Genomic DNA, 17,529 nt, shown 5'->3' with positions numbered 1-17,529 from the left:
TAAGGATAGTCTGAAAGACGACGGACGGCAAGTAACGTGAGAAGAAAGAACGAAGGGAATGTAACGGGGGGGTGTGTAGAAGACGAAGAAAAAGAGTGAAAAACCGAAGAGAAGAGAGACGGGAGGGAATTATGAACAAATCATGAGAAAGAACAACAGAAAAAGAGAAAGAAAAGAATCAAAAAGAGAAGAATGAAAGAGGCACAGCCCCCAGCGCGGCCGTCCTCGTCGTCGTCTTACCCAACGACGGGAAGGAGCTCCTTCACTCTTACTTACACTTCGTTCCTTCGCCTTCCTCCTCTCTAAGCCTGCTCCTCCTGTGCTTCTTCTTATTCTTCCTCTCCGCTCCACCGCGGAGGGAGAGAGTTTGAAGCGAAAGAAAGATCTTGAAGGATCAGCCCTTTAGGCCAGCAGTCACACCACAAAAACAGTCACCATCCCCATACAAAACGACTTCTACGAATGCCTGATATCACTTCAATCTTAAACAAAGATAGGGCTGGCTGTCTCTTCAAATTAGTAGGTGGGTTCTACAGCGTACCTTATCACTCTCTTTCTCTCTCTCTCTAGGATGATGGTGATGATCGATGGATGAAACACAAAAAACGGTAGCGTCGGGGGTCGCGGGGGAAGACAGACAAAACAATCTCCCTCCGTTGTAGCAACGGCAAGAGCACTCTTTCGGCCTTTCTTTTCCGTGGTTTGCTTCTTCTTACACTAAGGATGATGCCGATCGATGCCTCAGCATCGTAGTCAACACCCTGTCCCCCGCTTCTTTGCCTTTCCTATCACCCTGCTTCACCCCCAGCTCCCTGACGTTCGTTCCACGCGGAGGTTGTTCCGTCGTCACTTGTTGCGGTGTACGTACAGCTGACGACGACGGCCGGCCCTCCTCCCCTCGCGTCCCTGGGTCATGATGATGGTGGTGCCAGTCCGGCTGGTGGCTTGGTGGGTACCGAAGTGGGTCTTCTTCCGGGTCGGCCGCCAAACACACCAGTAGGGGCAAGTGACCCGACGGAGACGTCGTCACAGCAGCGAGGACCGGGAAAGAGACAGGAGCAGACTGTACACCGCCCGGGGGGGCAATGAATGAGGCGGTGACTGGAGAGACCGGGCAATCAGTGAGGCGACCGATAAAGAGAGATGGGAACAAGTATCAAAGAAACAGCGTTAAACAATGGTCGTGAATGTTCTTTTCTTCCTGTCTTTTCACTGATCGATGTGATGGAAGGTGACGACAGCCACGGAGCCAACTCTTCAAGTGACACCCTAAGAAACCTTTTTCTTCCCCGTTAGAACCAGGACAGATCGACAGTACGAGTTATGATGGTATACCAGCCACCGTCTGAAAGATCCTCCCCGGTTGACGGGAGCTTCTGCCGTCGTGTAGTGCGTAGAACGGGAACAGGCAACAAAGGATTTTTGTCAGGTCTCGAAAACAACTTAGGAGTATCGGCAGGCTGCCGGGAGAAAGAGAATGACATCTCTTGCTACTACTCCTACTGCATGTCAATGAGAGTATTCTGTAGAAAACATTTGCGAAGGCTTCTTCTTGGTGAATGGGTTGAAGGAAATTACAGAAAGCTTCGCGTCCTTGCTGGAACGCGGTCAGACGGTTTGTCGCGTCTGTATTAGTGAGAGTACGTGCACAGCTCGACAAATGAGACTACAGATAGACTGAACCTACAGGTACTCTTATATGCATACAGCTTACTCGTTATTTACGGGATTGAAGGGACGCTTCCGCATAACGAGTAGGCTGTATGCATATAAGAGTACCTGTAGGTTCAGACTATCTGTACTCTCCTTTGTCGAGATGTGCACGTACTCTCACTAATACAGACGCGACAAACCGTCTGAAAAGAGAGACCTCATCGCTTTGAGACAGACCAGAGTAACATCTATGTAATCCTCTCCTACGTAAGCCTATGTTCCGCGTCCTCTCCGTATGCGGAAGCGTCCCTTCAATCTCGTAAGTAGCGAGTTAAGCTGTATGCATATAAGAGTACCTGTAGGTTCAGTCTATCTGTAGTCACCTTTGTCCTTGATACAAGCGATAAGGAAATATAGAAGGCTGCCTTCGATAGTTACTTGCTACCTAGCAAACAAAGAAGGCGTAGCTTGTCAAAGGGGAGTTGTTCACGTAGTAACTATAAGCTTTTCCTAGGTAAATGAAAAAGAAACCCCCCCCCTTCAAACGCCTCTTTTTGAGTCAGTCCCTATCGGTGAAGACAAGGGAAAAGATGCGTGGGTCCGTGTTCATGAGAGAAAAGTCCACCCTGGCGGGATCAGCGACCGACAGCAAGTATAGTGATATATATGGAAGGTGTATATACACTACCCGGCTGATTACAGACCAGTGTCTTTTTTCGACGCGCTGACAACAACACTCAACCACACAGGCTCTTCTACGTTATAGAGACACCTTTCTTTCTTTCTGGCCCAGATCTCTTCTTGCGTGGGAGTAGACTTTGGGTTCTGAACAGCAAACCCCATGAAGTACTAGTGCATTCCCGGGAGCACCATTTACACAAAGTGTGTTTCTCAGCGAAACCTAGTGTGTGCGTTCTCGCACCTGAACCAGTTTGGTTCTGTGGTCCTCCTCCTCCTGCCGGACCAAGTGTGTTAGTCTGAATATGAGAAAGTCAGGTCAGCACTTCGTATCCGGTGTGTGTACACCTCGTATCCGGTGTATGTACACCTCGTATCCGGTGTACGTACGTCTCGTATCGTGTGTATGTACACCTCGTATCCGGTGTATGTACACCTCGTGACTGGTGAAATGATGGCATTCGTTCCCTTTCTTTCTCCTCAGAAACCAACTCTCCAACTTATTTCGTGTGTACTTCGGACTGCTGGAGCGCTACCAGTACTGACCTACACAACCAACGCAACGGCATGACGTAGGAAGGCACAGCCACGCCCCTTCTATTATACCGGCCCTGAAGTGGAAGGTATAAGTACCCTGAAGAAGACATACAACTTGAGGGTCCTTTGCAACGAGATCTATCTCGGGAAGACCGCCTCCTCCTCCCCTGACAGCGTGAATGCTGTCAAAACATAGGAAGAACATTCTCCAAGATTACGATTTGCATTCGCTCAAGACTTTGACGACGAAGAGACGGAAACGAAAACTCCCGGAACTCATTTCGTCTACTGCATAAGAAGCTTGACTCAGACAGTTGACCAAACAGATTATCATACCATACCTACTACTATCTAACTCTCGACCTTCACGCCTGAATGCCTATCAATCGACACCTTTCTATGTATACATACAGACACACTCCACTACATGTACACACACGCAGGTACACATATGTATCCATTACATATATGTATATACATACGTATACATGTGGATGTCTGTATGGATACGATCCTGTCATATACGTGTGAATACATGGCAGAGTGCATGCGGAGTCTGATTCCTCTACACATATCTAGACGGGCCTCCGCTCCTTCGTTCCAAAACAGATGAAAGGTGAGAGCAACCTCTTCTCTCTCTCCCCCGGATTTCTCTTGTCTTTCTCTCCACGTCGTCTCTCTAGATCTTTCATCTGCTTTCTTGTTCTTTCACATTCATCCTGATATCGCCTTCCCTCTACGGATTTCTCCTTTGACCCACTCCTAATTAAGAAAAGAGACATTCTTCTTTCCCAGTGAGCTCCTACGACGTCTCCTTCTTTTCCGCTGTGCATACACCTCCACTGGCGTAGAAGCAGTTACACGGGACGAAGAGAATGAAGAAGAAATGTGTCCTGTGCCTGGTTTAAAGAAGAGAAAGGAAGACGAGGAATTTTCACATATCTTTCTCTTCCACCGAAATCTCACCTCCTACAGCAACAGGTGTCTGCCTGCCTGACTCATCCCCGTTTCCCTCGCTTTCATGAAATGCGCAAAAATTCTTATCAATATAATTCTCATCTGCCCTAGGGAAGAAAGAAAGAACCGCTCGCGTCTCTTCTTACAGGGGGGTCTACACGCAGATAAATACTCCGTAGAGCCCTCCCCGCACACCAAAGAAGATGAGACAAGCACCTTAGACACGTTACAAACTAGGTATGTACGTGTGTATGTATGTCTATGTATGTACGTATGTATGAAGAGACGGAGAAGGAGAAGGATCTTCTATCTGCGAAGAAGAGTCTTGAAAAGGAAAGTGAGAGTGAGAGAAAGAGAGAAAGGAAAAGTGTCTACTGCCACAGAGAGGAAAAAATACATGTGATCGCATGCGCGGGTGTCATGAGAGTAACGCAGAAGAACAGAAAGGACGAATTGAAGCAGAAACTGCAGAAGAAGAGGAAGAAGAAAGATAGAGAAGTGGCGCCACGAGAGAGAAGAGAGAGACTTGTTGAAACAACAGAGGCATGGACGAGAAAGAAAAGCGGAGACACCTGAAGGCGCGCTAGGGGGAAGGCTGAAATAGGCTTCATTCATGAAGATGACCGACGACGATGACGCAGCCCACCACCACTGCCTCCTCCTTTTGTTCTCTTTCTTTCCTCGGGTTTCTTTGCTTCAAAGAATTTTGTTTTTCTTTAGTATGATCATCTCTCTTTTGAATGAAGGAGTGCTTGTCTTCTTTCTGGGCTCGGGGCTTCCTCTTGCAGACACCCCATTCTTCTTAACCACACAAACCCTTTGGAGAGACAAGAATGATCTACAGATGAGTCTCTTGCCCTTCCCTGTCTCCTCTGCTGTCTGTCACCTCCTTTTCTCCTTTTCTCTCTGTCTCTCCCGATAAAGCAAATCTTCTCTTCTCTTTCAGACTTTTCTTCTTCTTCTCTCTTAAGAGGCTTAAACTCTCTGCGGCCGTACCTGTTGCTCTTCTTCCTCTTCTTCAGGGTTGCCCGGACTTTCCTCTCCCCCTCCTTCTGCTGTGCTCACTTCACTTAAGTTTCTTCCACTCTCATCTTCGCCTTCTTCTTCTTCTTCATTGCCTTCGCTTCCTCTTCTTGAACTTCTTCTTTCTTCTTCTTCTTCTCGTTGTGATCTTCTTTGGTAATAAGAATGACGATGTGCCGCAAGAGCTTCTCTTCTTCGCCTTTCGAAAACGTCTCTCTCAGCTTCTTTTTTCGATTCTTCATAGACTAACCAGCTTATCCCACCTATCGCCGCTGCACTTAGCAAAGCCGCGCCTACAGCTAGCCACTTACTATACCCCTCTCCTCCACCTCCACCCCCATGCTCCTGTTGCTCTTCTTCTTCTTCACGACTGTTCCTCGTTGAAGCCTTCGCCATGATGCAGTTGAGATTGAGAAGGTGTTCTATTTCTTTCTCTTTCTTATGCAAATACACACGCCAAGAGGTCGGAGATCAAAAGAAGAAGGGGGAAAGAAGAAGAAGGACAAGAAAGAGAATCCGAGTCCTTTCTCCCATCCGTTACTCTATTATCTTCTTTTTCTTTCTTCACATGGAGCCCAGAAAACAGTCTTTCTTGTCCTTATCGTTGTTTTGTATGAACGGAAATCTACGAAACTGTCTCACGAGAGAAACGGGGTAAAGAGAGAGAGATATGAGTTTCTTCCGAAAGAAAAGAGAACACATAAAGAGAAGAGAGATGAACTCAATGAAACGATGAGGAAGACGAAAAAGAAAGGGAAAGAGACGAACTTGTCTACCTGTCTGTGAAGACAGTTGTCATGCCAGTGAGATGATGATCGTACGCCAAGAGACAGGCAAGATCCGAGTGTACGTACACCGGAGTGTTTTCTACTTGTTCCTTCCTTCCTTCTTGTCGAAAAGACACATGTGACAGAACAAACTACTTGTCGATCTACCTACCTGTCGCCTCTCCCCTCTACGGTCTCTCCTTCTTTACATGCTACGGACAAATCGCTTTTCGCCAAAAGAGCACTCTTTCTCGTTTATGTGAAAGAAAATGAAAGAACTGAGCTGAAGAAAGCAAACTGAGAGGAGACCAATCTTCTCTCAGTCGCGATTAGAGAAGAAAGTCAAACAAAGAAAGAAAGATACGAGAATGATGATCTTAGAATAGTGATGCGAGGGATAGAATGCAAAGGAAAGAAGGAAAGAGGACGCTAAACTGATAGGACCCGAGCTCGTTGTTCACCTGCAGAGAAGAAGAAAAGAAGGTGAAGAAGGTAGGAAAAACTGATCACTCCTCCTTTCATTTAACGAACGAAGAGAAAGGAAGAAAGCGTCGATCCATCAGGGCGAAAAGACTACGGCTACCTGGATAGAAGACAGAAAGAATTGCAAGAGATAGACAGATAAAGAGAAAAGCCAAGGAAAAGTCAAAAGAAAAGAAAAGGACGAAATGAAAAAGCCGCGACGAGAAAAGTTAGCGATGAGGACGATATCTACCAGGAGAATCTGCAGTCTGTCCGTAGCCTCGGTAGTAGGGCTCAAACGGACTTTCTTCTTCCTTCCTTTCGTTGAGATCTCTATTAATCTCCTTGAAAGAATCGAATCGTCCTGAAGAGAAATAAAAAGAAACTTCTCTTCATCTAATAGCTCTTCTATCTCTTCTTTCCTGTTCTGTTTCTTTCTTCGTCATCTATCACCTTCTCTAGATAGAGTGGCGAGAAGACGGGAAGATGAGGCGGGAGAGAGAGAAAGAAAGAGAGAATGAACTCGTCTCGAAACTGAACTTCGATTGTTTTTTCTCTTTCTTAGCTTAATTGATAATACTGAAGACAAGAGAAAAGAAAGAAGAAAAAAGAAGAAAGAAAGCTCTGTCTTTTCAGCTGGATTCATTCACACACACATACACCACCCTACTAGCCTCCTCTCCCTTGGATGGCGGCGCCGATCCGTTCGTTCCTGTCCGATGGTCTGCTTTGCTTCTTTCACAGTCCTTCTTGATGGTCTTGGGAAGAGCTTAGCATGGTTCTTCTCTCGTTTAGTTTGTCGCTTCTATCATATGAGAAGTTAGTCATCGAAAAGGAAAAGAGGAAAAAAGAAAACACATAGAAGAAGAAGAAGAGATTCACTCGACCTGTCATCAGTAGTTCTGTCAGCCGGCCCGTCATCATCCCGCTGCGGTTCTTCCCTTCAATCGATTGAAAACAATCGACGCGGATGAAGAAGAACTAGCTACTCGTTCCCCGTCTTCTTTCTTTCTTTTCGTGGAAGGCTGCCGGCGTCTTGAACTATTCTTCGAGATCAGATTGCAATGGAAAAGCTCCCTAAGAAAAGAAAGAAAAAGAGAGGAATGCAAGAAAGAAGAAACAAGAGTAATTTCTTGACTTTTAAGCTGTATGACGACGAAGCCTGGTCACTCAACACCTCCCAGAGAAAGAGAAGGAGACGTCTTCATTCATCTTTTTTCCAGAGATCTTCTCCACGCATTCTTCTCTTTTCTTCATTCCTTCTTTCTTCCCGTTTTCATCTCTCTTCCTTTCCAGCGTCCTCCCCGACAGTTCAAGCACCTGTCTGTCCTTTTCGGTACTTCTCTTCTATTTCTTTCCCGCTAGCTGTCATGCTCCTTGCAGGTTCTTCTCCATCTTTCTCTTCTCCTTATCTCTCTTTCTTCTCTTCCCAGGCAATTTGAATCTCTTTCATCTCTTTTTCTTTCCCTCTCTCTTCTTCTTTCTCTTCCGTCTCTAGATGTCCTTTTCCCGCCCTCTCCTTCCATCGCACGACCCGTCATTTCTTCACGATGTCTACCCGTCTTCACTTTGCTTCTTCTTCTCCGAGCTACAACAGCCATGGAGATCCCCTGAATCGATCGACGGCTCTTGCCGGAGGCAGCCGAGGTGGCGCGGGGGGGGAGAACACCATAGAGTCTCCTCCTTCTCCTCCTGACTTTTCTTCTCTTCATCTTTCATCCCTTCACGGATCAAATCGAGCCGACTACCCTCTAGGTATCTCTTCATCCATGGCAGGAGGAGAAAGAGGAACCGCAAGAGATCCCCCCCCGATCCCGCCTTATACACAACCTTCTTCTCTCCATTCTTCGTCTTCTCCTTCTTTCCATCCATCTTCTTCTTCTTCTCACGGAGGGGGTGTAACGGTATCATCTCCTTTATCTTCAGCAGCTTCTCAAAGTCGGCAAGTCTCTCCTTCTATCGGTCCTCGACATGTCGCCTTTGCAGACATTCCTCGATATAGCCTTACCCCTACTACTACTACCTACCACTATCCCTATCAAGGAGGCCCAGACGCCTCTTCTCCCTCCTCTTCTTCTGTTGCGGTAGTTTCTCCTCTTCCTACTTCTTCTTCTTCTTTTTTCTCAGGTGCACATCCTTCTCATCATCCTAGAGCCCTACCTCCCCCCACCTCACACACGCACGCTTCTTCTCCTGCTACAGCTAGTGAAGGGCGAGGGCAAAGAGAGCCCAGCTCTTCCGGAAAGGGGGGTGTCGTAGGCATGTTGAAAGCTCATCCAGATCATTCGGGTGATACACTTCTCCATATGTCCGCAGGGGGGGGGAAGCCTATGAATGGGTCTTCTTCTTCATCTTCGCCTGCTCTCATGAGTAATAAGCACGGTGTCATGGTCCCAGGGGGGGGAGGGAAAGATCTCGAAAACATGATCAAAAGATATGAAAGCAAGGCCTCTGTCGCAGCTACCTTGGAGAAGTGGACAGGTAAGAGGATGAAGGAAAAAAGAAGGAAGCGGGGAGACAAGAAGAACTGAACATCCTCATTTCGACTCGCATGTCGTCACATGAAGAGAGACGGCATAAAGAAGATCTTCAGATTTATACGGCTATACATCTGTATGGATACGTCTATGTGTGTCTGCATATGTATACGTCTACCTCTGTATATGTATGTGTGGGTATGCATGTATAGACGTGTACTGGATAGGGAGGGAGAGAGAGAGGGAAGCTAAAGATAGACGATCATTCGCAACACGCGACAAACCTGAGAGCATGTGGATATCTTTAGATAGATTGTTTAAGTGTATAATAGATGCACGTATATATAAATATATATCACATAGGTGTATAGATATATGGCCTATGTGAAGTTGCCTAGATGAAGAGATCGAGTTCAGGCGCGTATATATATATTATCATATTTCCCTGTGAATACATGTCTCTTAGATGTGGAGGGTGTCGTGCGTAGGTGGTGTCTATACATCTCATCGTGCACTGATGCACATACGTACGTTGTTGGATGGCTTCTTCTTCTTCTATAAGGGGATGCTTACATATGAATCAGATCATCTATACCTCTATGTCTATCGTACTCTTTCTTTCTGTCTATGCATGTCTATCCCTTTTTCTCGTGTATGCATGTATCTTGGGGAGTTTACATTAGCGACCAAGTTCCCATCTAAATCTCCCGATAGTAGTCATACTACGTTTCATGGCAAGTACCTTTCGTGTATGTATGTAAAATACATATATATATATATAAACACAGACTCGTCTATCGAGGATTCCTACCTGTGCATATGTATATGAGGATACCCATACATGCATATGTCTATGGACACCATGTGTATAGACTTCGACATATGTCTATAGACGTCTTGGGTATATAGAATATGTATACGCATATGTATTCATAGATAGAGATGTGGAAAGGTGTGTAGATATGTAAATGCATATGTGCGCATATAGATAGATATATGCATATATATATGTATATGTGCATGGGCATAGATAGAGATGTGCATGCGTATGCACATTTGTATGTGGGGGTGTGACTGTATCCTGACAGATGTAGTCGAAGCTGTGAAGAAGATAGCAGGCATACAGCCTTCTCTAACGTCTTCTCAGCGATCTCTCCTTGTAAGTTTTTCTCTATGGGATGGAGTCTACATTTCTCTTCTGGAACGCCCGTGCTCTGACGTCTAGGCATCTATACATCTGTATATGTATCTATATACAAAGAGACGATATAGGAAACATAGCTTGTTTATTTCTACTATGCGCATACGTAGGGAGATGCACCTAGTTGATGACCTGATTGAATGCGTAGCGACCAAGCCCAGACAGAGAGGTGCATGTACACCCTAAGCCCGCTGGCTTGAGTTTTCAAGACACGTTTTCCCTGCCATGACCACTGTGTGTCTCCCTCTCTTTCTCTGTTTCTCTCTCACGCTCTCTCTCCCCTCCGTCTTCAGATGAGTATCCTCGTTCACACATAGTGAGCGCCCCTGAATTAAGCATATCTTTCTCTCCATCTGTCTGTATAGATACATGTCTATCTATTCGTATACATATCTATCTTACTTCCTCGTCTCTCTCGATGTACTTCTGTATTTCTCTGTCTCTGTTCCCCCCTTACATACAGCATTTCTCTGGAGTCTCGATGGCTTCAATCTCTCTCTACTACTTTCCTCATCTTAGCTATGCCATTATAATGATACAATAAGATCACAGGCACATACGAGACACCAGGAGTATCGCGATTCAAGAAGTTTAAATCTTCTCTTCGGAGACACCTCACCTTTCGCTAGCAGAGGGGGAGTGTCTGGCCTGCAGGCCGTCGAGGTCGGGTGTCTGTCTCTATCCCTACCGGCGATCCTTCTTATTTCGCGCTTAAATGAAAGCAAACGTTATCTCTTCTTCTCTCTCTCTCGATATATATATATATCTAAACATCTCCGCTCTGAGAGAGAGAAGAGAGCGAGATATTCTCGCTGTTTTTCTTAGACATATATGTGGATAGATATATACATAGGCCTCGATGACTTCTATTATATGTATGATGTATCTATATCAACTAGCATGCTAAGACACTCATTCTACAGGTTGTCTACAAGGTCCGTTTCTTTTCCTCTCTCGCTTTCTTCTTTCCTTCTTTCTTTCTCTCATTCTTACCTCCGCTCTTGTACTTAACCTTCGTCTTTCCGACGTATCTTTTGTTTCCTTTCTTTCTTTCTTTCTTTAGATTCATTCATACATTCATCTTTTAACGGAGCATCGAAATGCTCGTCGCACACTGGATAGCTACGTCAATGCCTTCTCGAATCTGGGCTCTCCTTCTTCTTCTTCATCTTCTTCTCGCTCTTCATCGCCTTCACCGCCTCCTCCATCTCTATGGAAGAAGGTCAACAAGAAGCTAGGAGAGACCAAGAAGAAGGAGAAGAATGGGAGTCTTCTTCTTCTTCAAGTAGAGAATGCTCTCGCCGCAGATCTAGGCGAAGCGTCTTCGCCCTGCTCGGTCTCTCAAGACGAGGGGGCAGGAGAAGGAGTAGAAGAAGGAGAGAAAAAGCCACTAAGGAGAAAGAAAAGTACTCCTACTCCTCAAAATGATAAGGGGAGTGGGCCTGCACAAGAAGACGAAGAAGAACAGTTTGACAATGGAGAAGGGAGAGGCGAGGGTCGTCTGAAGAGTCGCCCTTCAAAGGACAAGAGTCAAGAGAATCCTCTTTCTTCTTCTTCCTCGTGTATGTCTCCAAGTGAACTGCAAAGAAAGAAAGAAGCAAGGGAAATGGATGCCTTGAGAGTCGTAGGGGGAGGAGGCATGATGAGCTTGGAACCCTTAAAGAGATACCAGCCGTTCTTTCTTTTCTGTGTTGAATTGTATAGACAAAGAATCGCAGAAGACATGACAGCCCTCACAGACGAAATTGATAAGCTAGCTGTCACTACACTCCTACCTAATGCTGAAAATCCTGTAAGCATAAACAACTCCACCTTCTTGCTTCTCTTCCTCTTTCTCTCTTTCTCTCTTTCTCTCTCTCATGTCGTTCCTCTTCGTCTTTCTCTTTCTCTCTCTCTTCTCTTGCTTATTGGGTCTTTCTTTCTCGCTTTTCCCCTCCTTCTCTTTCTCTCCCTTTCCTTTGTCTCTTTGGCTTCTTCTTTGCCTTTCGCTCTTTCTCTCTCACGTACAATCCATCTTTTCTTCTTCTCTTCTACTTCTTAAGAATCTCTAGAGGTACCCTTCATCGCATCTGCTCGCGCGCAATAGAGAGCTGGGACTGCCTAAGATAGACGCACTTTTGTAGGGCAAATAGAAAAGGCTTCCACGTGGTGTGTATGCGTGTTGAGACAAAGACTCCTACAGCTGCAACTCGACACAACAATATCTCCTCACCTTCTGCTACTCTATCTGTACATCTATCTACATTCAATCTGTCTATCTTTAGTCTATCTCTAATCTATCTATCTTCAATGTATTTCATTCTTTGCCTTAGTTGATCGTTGTCTTAGTATGTTAAAGCGTGCGTGGAGAGGTGGGGCTCGCACGTCTCCCTTCACCTACCCTCGCTACGACTTCTTTTGAGAGATCTCTTCTTCTCCCTGTCTCTATATATACATATAGACTCATACATACATTGATACAAACCTACATATCTATACATATATTTATGGGGGTAATCATGTCTACCGTGTCTAAGGCGTCTCTCCCCACCCCGTCTTTCCTGTTCTTTCCGACGGTCGTACGCTGATGTATGTCATTCATTCGATCGTCTTTCTCTCTTTCCTTCACAAGGTGTCTTTTCGCGCTGCTGTTCCTTAGGTAGATATCTTAGATCTCTATCTCCATCGTGTATAAGCGTCTTTACTATCTGGAGAGTGAAGAGAAACAAGTCGAGAAAGGAACTGCCTAGAAACAAGATATTCTCTCTATGATCCACATCGCCTTTTATTCGGGATAAGAAAGAACTCATAAAGTAGATGAAGAGGAGGAAGAAAAGACCGTTCATGATCGGTCTACTTCTACTTCTTCTTCTTGTTCGTCAGCCGTGCTTCTGCTTTGGCCTCTGTCCTGCCTTTCCCCCCCACAGCAAGCGGAAGCGGCCTTTCAGCAGTTACGTGGCGACAGCTCGAGGCATGCAGCCCAGGTAAGAAGAAGAAGAAGGAGAGGAAGAAGAAGAAGAAGACGAAAGGTTTCCATGCTTCTTACAGATGGAGTTTTCGTGTCTCCTGTTTTCCTTCTGGTCGCCGTCATTTCTCCCAGCAGGAAATCTTACCTGTCAACGGCTTGCTGTCCCTACGTCTCTGCGTCGACCCAGGGATCGGGGCCTGGAGATCACTACAGCCTGAATCTCTCGTCTCTTCTTTCTTTGTGCTTTACATGCATGCGCGTTGGTTATGCGTGCCTACATATATATATATATATACGTAGGCACAATACATATACATATATCCGTAGGCATAATAATATCTATCTATCTATCTATCTTCAATCTATCTATCTATCTCTAATCTATCTATCTATCTATCTTCAATCTATCTATCTATCTTTAATCTATCTATCTTTAATCTATATTTAGGAGTGAGACGTATAGGTGTAAGTAGATGTGAGTTTGGATGTTGATGGATGGATTGAAGTAGACAGTGTGTTTTGTCCCTTTGTGTGCCTGTATCAATGCGTCTGGATGATGTAGATGACGAAGAATGAATCTGTTCGCAAACGACTAGAGGAGAGAGCTTTGCATGCGTATGAAGCAGGTATTGCAGCTACAGAGAAGGGCTCGAAAGAAGAAGGATGTGTAGTCTCTGCTCTACGCTTAGGTATCATCCTTAACTACGCAGGTAACAAAACACCAAAGGAACTCTTCAGCCTAAACTTTCTTCTTCTCTATGCTTTCTCGCCATCTCCTTTCACTCCTGAGAAGGGGGACTCAAGATTGTCGGCACCTCTATCTGTCTATCTATCTCCAATTCATCTTTATTCTTTTAATCTATTTATCTTTCTCCAATCTATCTATCTGTCTTACTAGTCTATCTATCAGTCTATCCTTTATTCGTGTATCTACCTGTATATTTTTATTTCAGCCATCTTCCTTTAGTCTATCTGTCTGTCTGCCGTTGATTCATCTATCTATCTATCCTTATCTATCTGTCTATCTACGTTCGTTTCAATGCTTGTAGACAAGACGTAGTGGATGTGTATATACACCCGAGAATTGCGGGTGTAGCCTCTTAGTTTGACGGAGGGCTCTTCTTCTTCTGTTCTTCCTGTCCCTGCCTAGTGTAGATGGCTACCGATTTCCCATAGCTGTCTTCCTTCCAAGCGTTGCAAAGCAGATATTAGGAGCTTGCTTACATATATATATATATCTATATGTATAGCTACATATATATGTAGCACTGTCGCTGTATATGCATATATATAGAGGGAGATGTAGTGAGGTTTAGGTAAAAGAATTTGTTCATCGGTAGACGTGGGGCATATCTCTTTCCGGAGTCTTTTCCGTGTCTTTGTGTTTGAAGCGTCGGGTGTATATACACCCAAGATTTTGTGCCAGTTTGGTGTGTGTGGTATTTTTCTTCAGTCTTATTGAAAGATGTCGACGCTGGAAGACAATCAGATAAAGCTATAGACGTCTTGGCCGCGGAGTTCAGAAAGACTATCGAAAATATGTATCAAGTCACGTGAGTAATACCTAGTAGTAGCTCTCGCCCACACCCATCTAGGCGGATCGGTGTCTCTATCACATACACTCTACTCAAGCACTCTAGTCATATATATATATATTATATGTATTATGCGCGCATATGCACCTACGTATGTGCACATATGCATAAACATGCATACATACACCTGCATATACATGTATACGCACATACCTATACATACATACGTACGTACACATAGTGCTGTTGCTGTCGAATACGAAGAGAGTCATCGCACACACTCTATCCTGCTCAACGAATCCTCTCTATGAATTCTCGTACGCAGTATATGTATACATATATATATATGTATTTTATAGTGTATGTATAGGGATATGTGTAGATATCCATACATCTATTTGGGTATCCACCCGGTAGCATAGACGGGAAGAGTTGAAAGATCGTTTTTCTTCTTCTGTTTTGAAGCAGAAGGAGAACCTTGTTCCACGACGTCTCTCAGGTGGATATACACTGCAGATTCCTTTGGCTGTAGAATAAGATCATCTTGTAGAATTAAGCGTTTCTCTCCCCTTATCTCTTGAGAGGTTCCTCTGTGAGAGTGTGTGAATGTCTATGTATGAATACATACGTTTTCTTCGTCTTTTAGGGTTTCTCTCGTAGATGTCTTTTTGCTTTTCTTTCTCTTCGTTTTCATTCAACATGGCTTCTCGTGTTTCTCACGAGTGTCTCCGTTTTCGTCGTCTTCGTCTTCTTCTTCTTCTCTATCATTATAAAGTTTCTCTTGTGTCACTTGTCTCTCTCTCTTCATTCTGCCGTCTTTCATCTATCATCTGTTAACGACGTCCATCTCTTTCTATTCTTGTATCATCAAATATTGATGCATGCAATAGAAATGAAGACGACTACCAAAGGATACTCGTCGTCTTGGGTCTCATGAGAGACAACATCGAGTCCTGGTGTGCAGGTCAGCCAACTCCCATCTGTCGTTTCATCTATCTTTAATCTATCTTCAATTCATCTTTAATCTATCTTTAAGTTATCTATCTATCTCTCTTTGTTTCTTTAATTTTTCTTCGTTTCTTTAATCTTTCTTTGCTCAATCTATGTCTCTTTGTGTGGAGGTTGTCTGCCTGTGTATTTAATGATATGAGGATAGTTATACTTGTCCCCTCTTTGTCGGCTCCCCTCTGTCCGCCAAAACGGAGTAAAGATAGATAGATAGATAGATTAGAGATGGATACACGAAGTGTAGGTGGAGTAAAGATAGATAGATTAGAGATAGATTCGGAAGTCTAGATAGATCAAAGATAGATAGCGAAGGATGTCTTGTTCGAAGGATTTTGACTGCCATCGTCTTCATGTCTTGTTTTGAATTTTCTTCTTGGAGTGCGATGCTCCTCAGCCGACGGATTAGGAAGTTTTCTGTCGTTGATTAACGCACTGCTCGTTTTGACACGACACAGTCTTGGGGGAGTGAAGTCATCGCTTGTCGTCAGAGAGAGAGAGATAGATAGATAGATCTAGGTAGCCGCTACCTCCTTTTCATAAGCGTAATTAGTAGCATACATAGAAGTGTATAAGACTGTTCTATAGTTGAATACACACACCTACACGAGATACACGTGTAGATACATGTAGGTCATATATACACACTCCTGTCATCAGATATAGGGAGAGAGAGAGAGAGGGAGGGAGAGACCTTCTGTCAATCGGGAGTGACTGGATGCGCGGGCGGAAGTAGAGGGGTTAAAGAAAATAGCAGATCGGAAAGATACAAGAAGAAGAAGAAATGACAATGGACGAACTCATCTAGATCTCTCTCGCTACACTATATCACCCCTCTATTCTTCTTTGCTTTAAATTACCTCCGAAGCCTACGCAGAGACATCTCCCAGCATGGCTTTCTCTTTCATCTTCATCTTCTGGAGGTTCTTTATCATCTCCTTCTCCCTTCATGTAGCAGGTGTGTTTTCTTCTATCCTTTGCTTCTTTTCCTCTCTCTTTGCTTCTCGCTCAGAGACAGGGCGCACAGATGTCCCTCTATTGCTCGGCTTTGTACAGTATCAGTCTCAGTCATCTCTAACTTCTTTCTCCGAGGGGTCTGCCGGCACCGATCATCCTAATCAATATGCCAGACATTCATGAGGAGGCGACCACGGCGAGAAAGATTAAAGAGAAAGAGAAAGAAGAAGAAGCGATGAGGGCACATCCCTACGTCCATGTATACTTGCTAAGAAAGAGAAGCATCCTCTCACGACGTCTCCGGCTAGTATGACTGTTCTACTGTCTCTCCCTGTCTTCCTATCCTAGAGGGGCGCAATCATCGATCTCCAGTACATCTACTCGCACAAGCACTCACGAATCAATTACATATCTATCCTCTCTCTATATCTCTATATATGTATACATCTCTATAGATATACATGGGTGCCTTCCTCTCTTATATTCTTCTTCTCACATGTCTAAATATCCATGCCGTTCTTCTCAGTATAGCTGTGTCAGGTTATGTTTGATCTGTCTGTCTATCTATCTTCAATCTATCTATCAATCTTTCACTCTGTCTGTCTATGTATCTGTCTTTATGTATCTATATATTCGATGGAAGAAGGCCTATCTATATCTTCACATCTCTTCCCGTGCATGTACCTATAATCCGAGAGTGTATGTACACCGGCGTGATTGTCTGCCTTTGTTGCAGTGACAGAGACGGGAGTTTTATGTATACCAGTCACGTGAGTTGCTTTTCCAGATACTTTTCATGCTTTTTAAGCCCTTCAATTAAACTTCATCCGCAAGAAATTTTCCCCTCTCGTCTCATCTCTTGAACGAGGCTCACGATAAAGAGAAGGAAAAGACAGGAGAAAAGCTTTCGTCGTGTAGCTCCTTCTTCTTCTTCCTTATCGTCATCGCCAGCTCTATACTCCCGCCGCGTTGACTCTCTCTCTTTCACTCGGTTCAAAAGCTCGAAGGAGAAAGAAAGAAAGAAGCCTCTTTTCTCCAAACAGGCAGCTTAGATACACGTGTATCTATACGCAAATCTCTCTACCTATCTATCTAATTAGCTACCTGACTGCTCTATCTGTGTACCAGTATAGTGACCTATCACCGTCTCTCTTTCAATCTATCTATCTATATGAAGCCGATCAGCAGAGACAAATCGAATCTTTCCCGATGAGCCAGATATAGTAGAGGACGAGGGGGAAGGGTCGGTCACTACCCTTCTGTAATCAGCCCTACTGAGGAGAAAGAAATAATAGACCATATACGCATATCCATACATACATGCCTATTC

At 44.5% G+C, this 17,529-nt stretch overlaps 3 protein-coding genes across 3 annotated transcripts; 2 read left to right on the top strand and 1 right to left on the bottom strand.

Annotated features, from left to right (window-relative positions):
• Nucleotides 1–240: 240 nt before the first annotated feature.
• CSUI_006802 (uncharacterized protein) lies at nucleotides 241–1,063 on the bottom strand (the record flags this gene model as incomplete). Its single annotated transcript, XM_068066954.1, has 2 exons — nucleotides 241–400; nucleotides 717–1,063. Coding segments are annotated over 2 exons (507 nt in total), but the record flags the coding sequence as incomplete, so codon positions are not given.
• A 1,954-nt stretch (nucleotides 1,064–3,017) lies between these two features.
• On the top strand, nucleotides 3,018–6,956 carry CSUI_006801 (uncharacterized protein). Its single transcript, XM_068066953.1, has one exon. It carries the CDS (start codon nucleotides 5,290–5,292, stop codon nucleotides 5,632–5,634), a length of 345 nt encoding a protein of 114 aa, XP_067921071.1. The 5' UTR covers nucleotides 3,018–5,289; the 3' UTR covers nucleotides 5,635–6,956.
• Nucleotides 6,781–17,026, top strand: CSUI_006800 (14-3-3 superfamily protein). Its single transcript, XM_068066952.1, has 8 exons — nucleotides 6,781–8,558; nucleotides 9,643–9,713; nucleotides 10,819–11,547; nucleotides 12,662–12,718; nucleotides 13,265–13,412; nucleotides 14,156–14,255; nucleotides 15,128–15,201; nucleotides 16,255–17,026. Exons 1-8 carry the CDS (start codon nucleotides 7,628–7,630, stop codon nucleotides 16,380–16,382), a joined length of 2,238 nt encoding a protein of 745 aa, XP_067921070.1. The 5' UTR covers nucleotides 6,781–7,627; the 3' UTR covers nucleotides 16,383–17,026.
• Nucleotides 17,027–17,529: the final 503 nt, after the last annotated feature.

This window comes from Cystoisospora suis (genome assembly GCF_002600585.1).
Source record: "Cystoisospora suis strain Wien I chromosome Unknown contig_3499, whole genome shotgun sequence".
NCBI classification, from domain to species: domain Eukaryota; phylum Apicomplexa; class Conoidasida; order Eucoccidiorida; family Sarcocystidae; genus Cystoisospora; species Cystoisospora suis.
This window is presented reverse-complemented; position numbering and strand designations above follow the sequence as displayed.

Excerpts from the sequence above, each read along its gene's own strand:
- CSUI_006801 (XM_068066953.1), top strand. The coding sequence starts at position 5,290 with ATGCAAATACACACGCCAAGAGGTCGGAGATCAAAAGAAGAAGGGGGA.
- CSUI_006800 (XM_068066952.1), top strand. The coding sequence starts at position 7,628 with ATGTCTACCCGTCTTCACTTTGCTTCTTCTTCTCCGAGCTACAACAGC. Across the intron at positions 8,559-9,642 it reads TACCTTGGAGAAGTGGACAG|ATGTAGTCGAAGCTGTGAAG; the intron begins GTAAGAGGATGA and ends GTATCCTGACAG. Across the intron at positions 11,548-12,661 it reads TACCTAATGCTGAAAATCCT|CAAGCGGAAGCGGCCTTTCA; the intron begins GTAAGCATAAAC and ends TCCCCCCCACAG.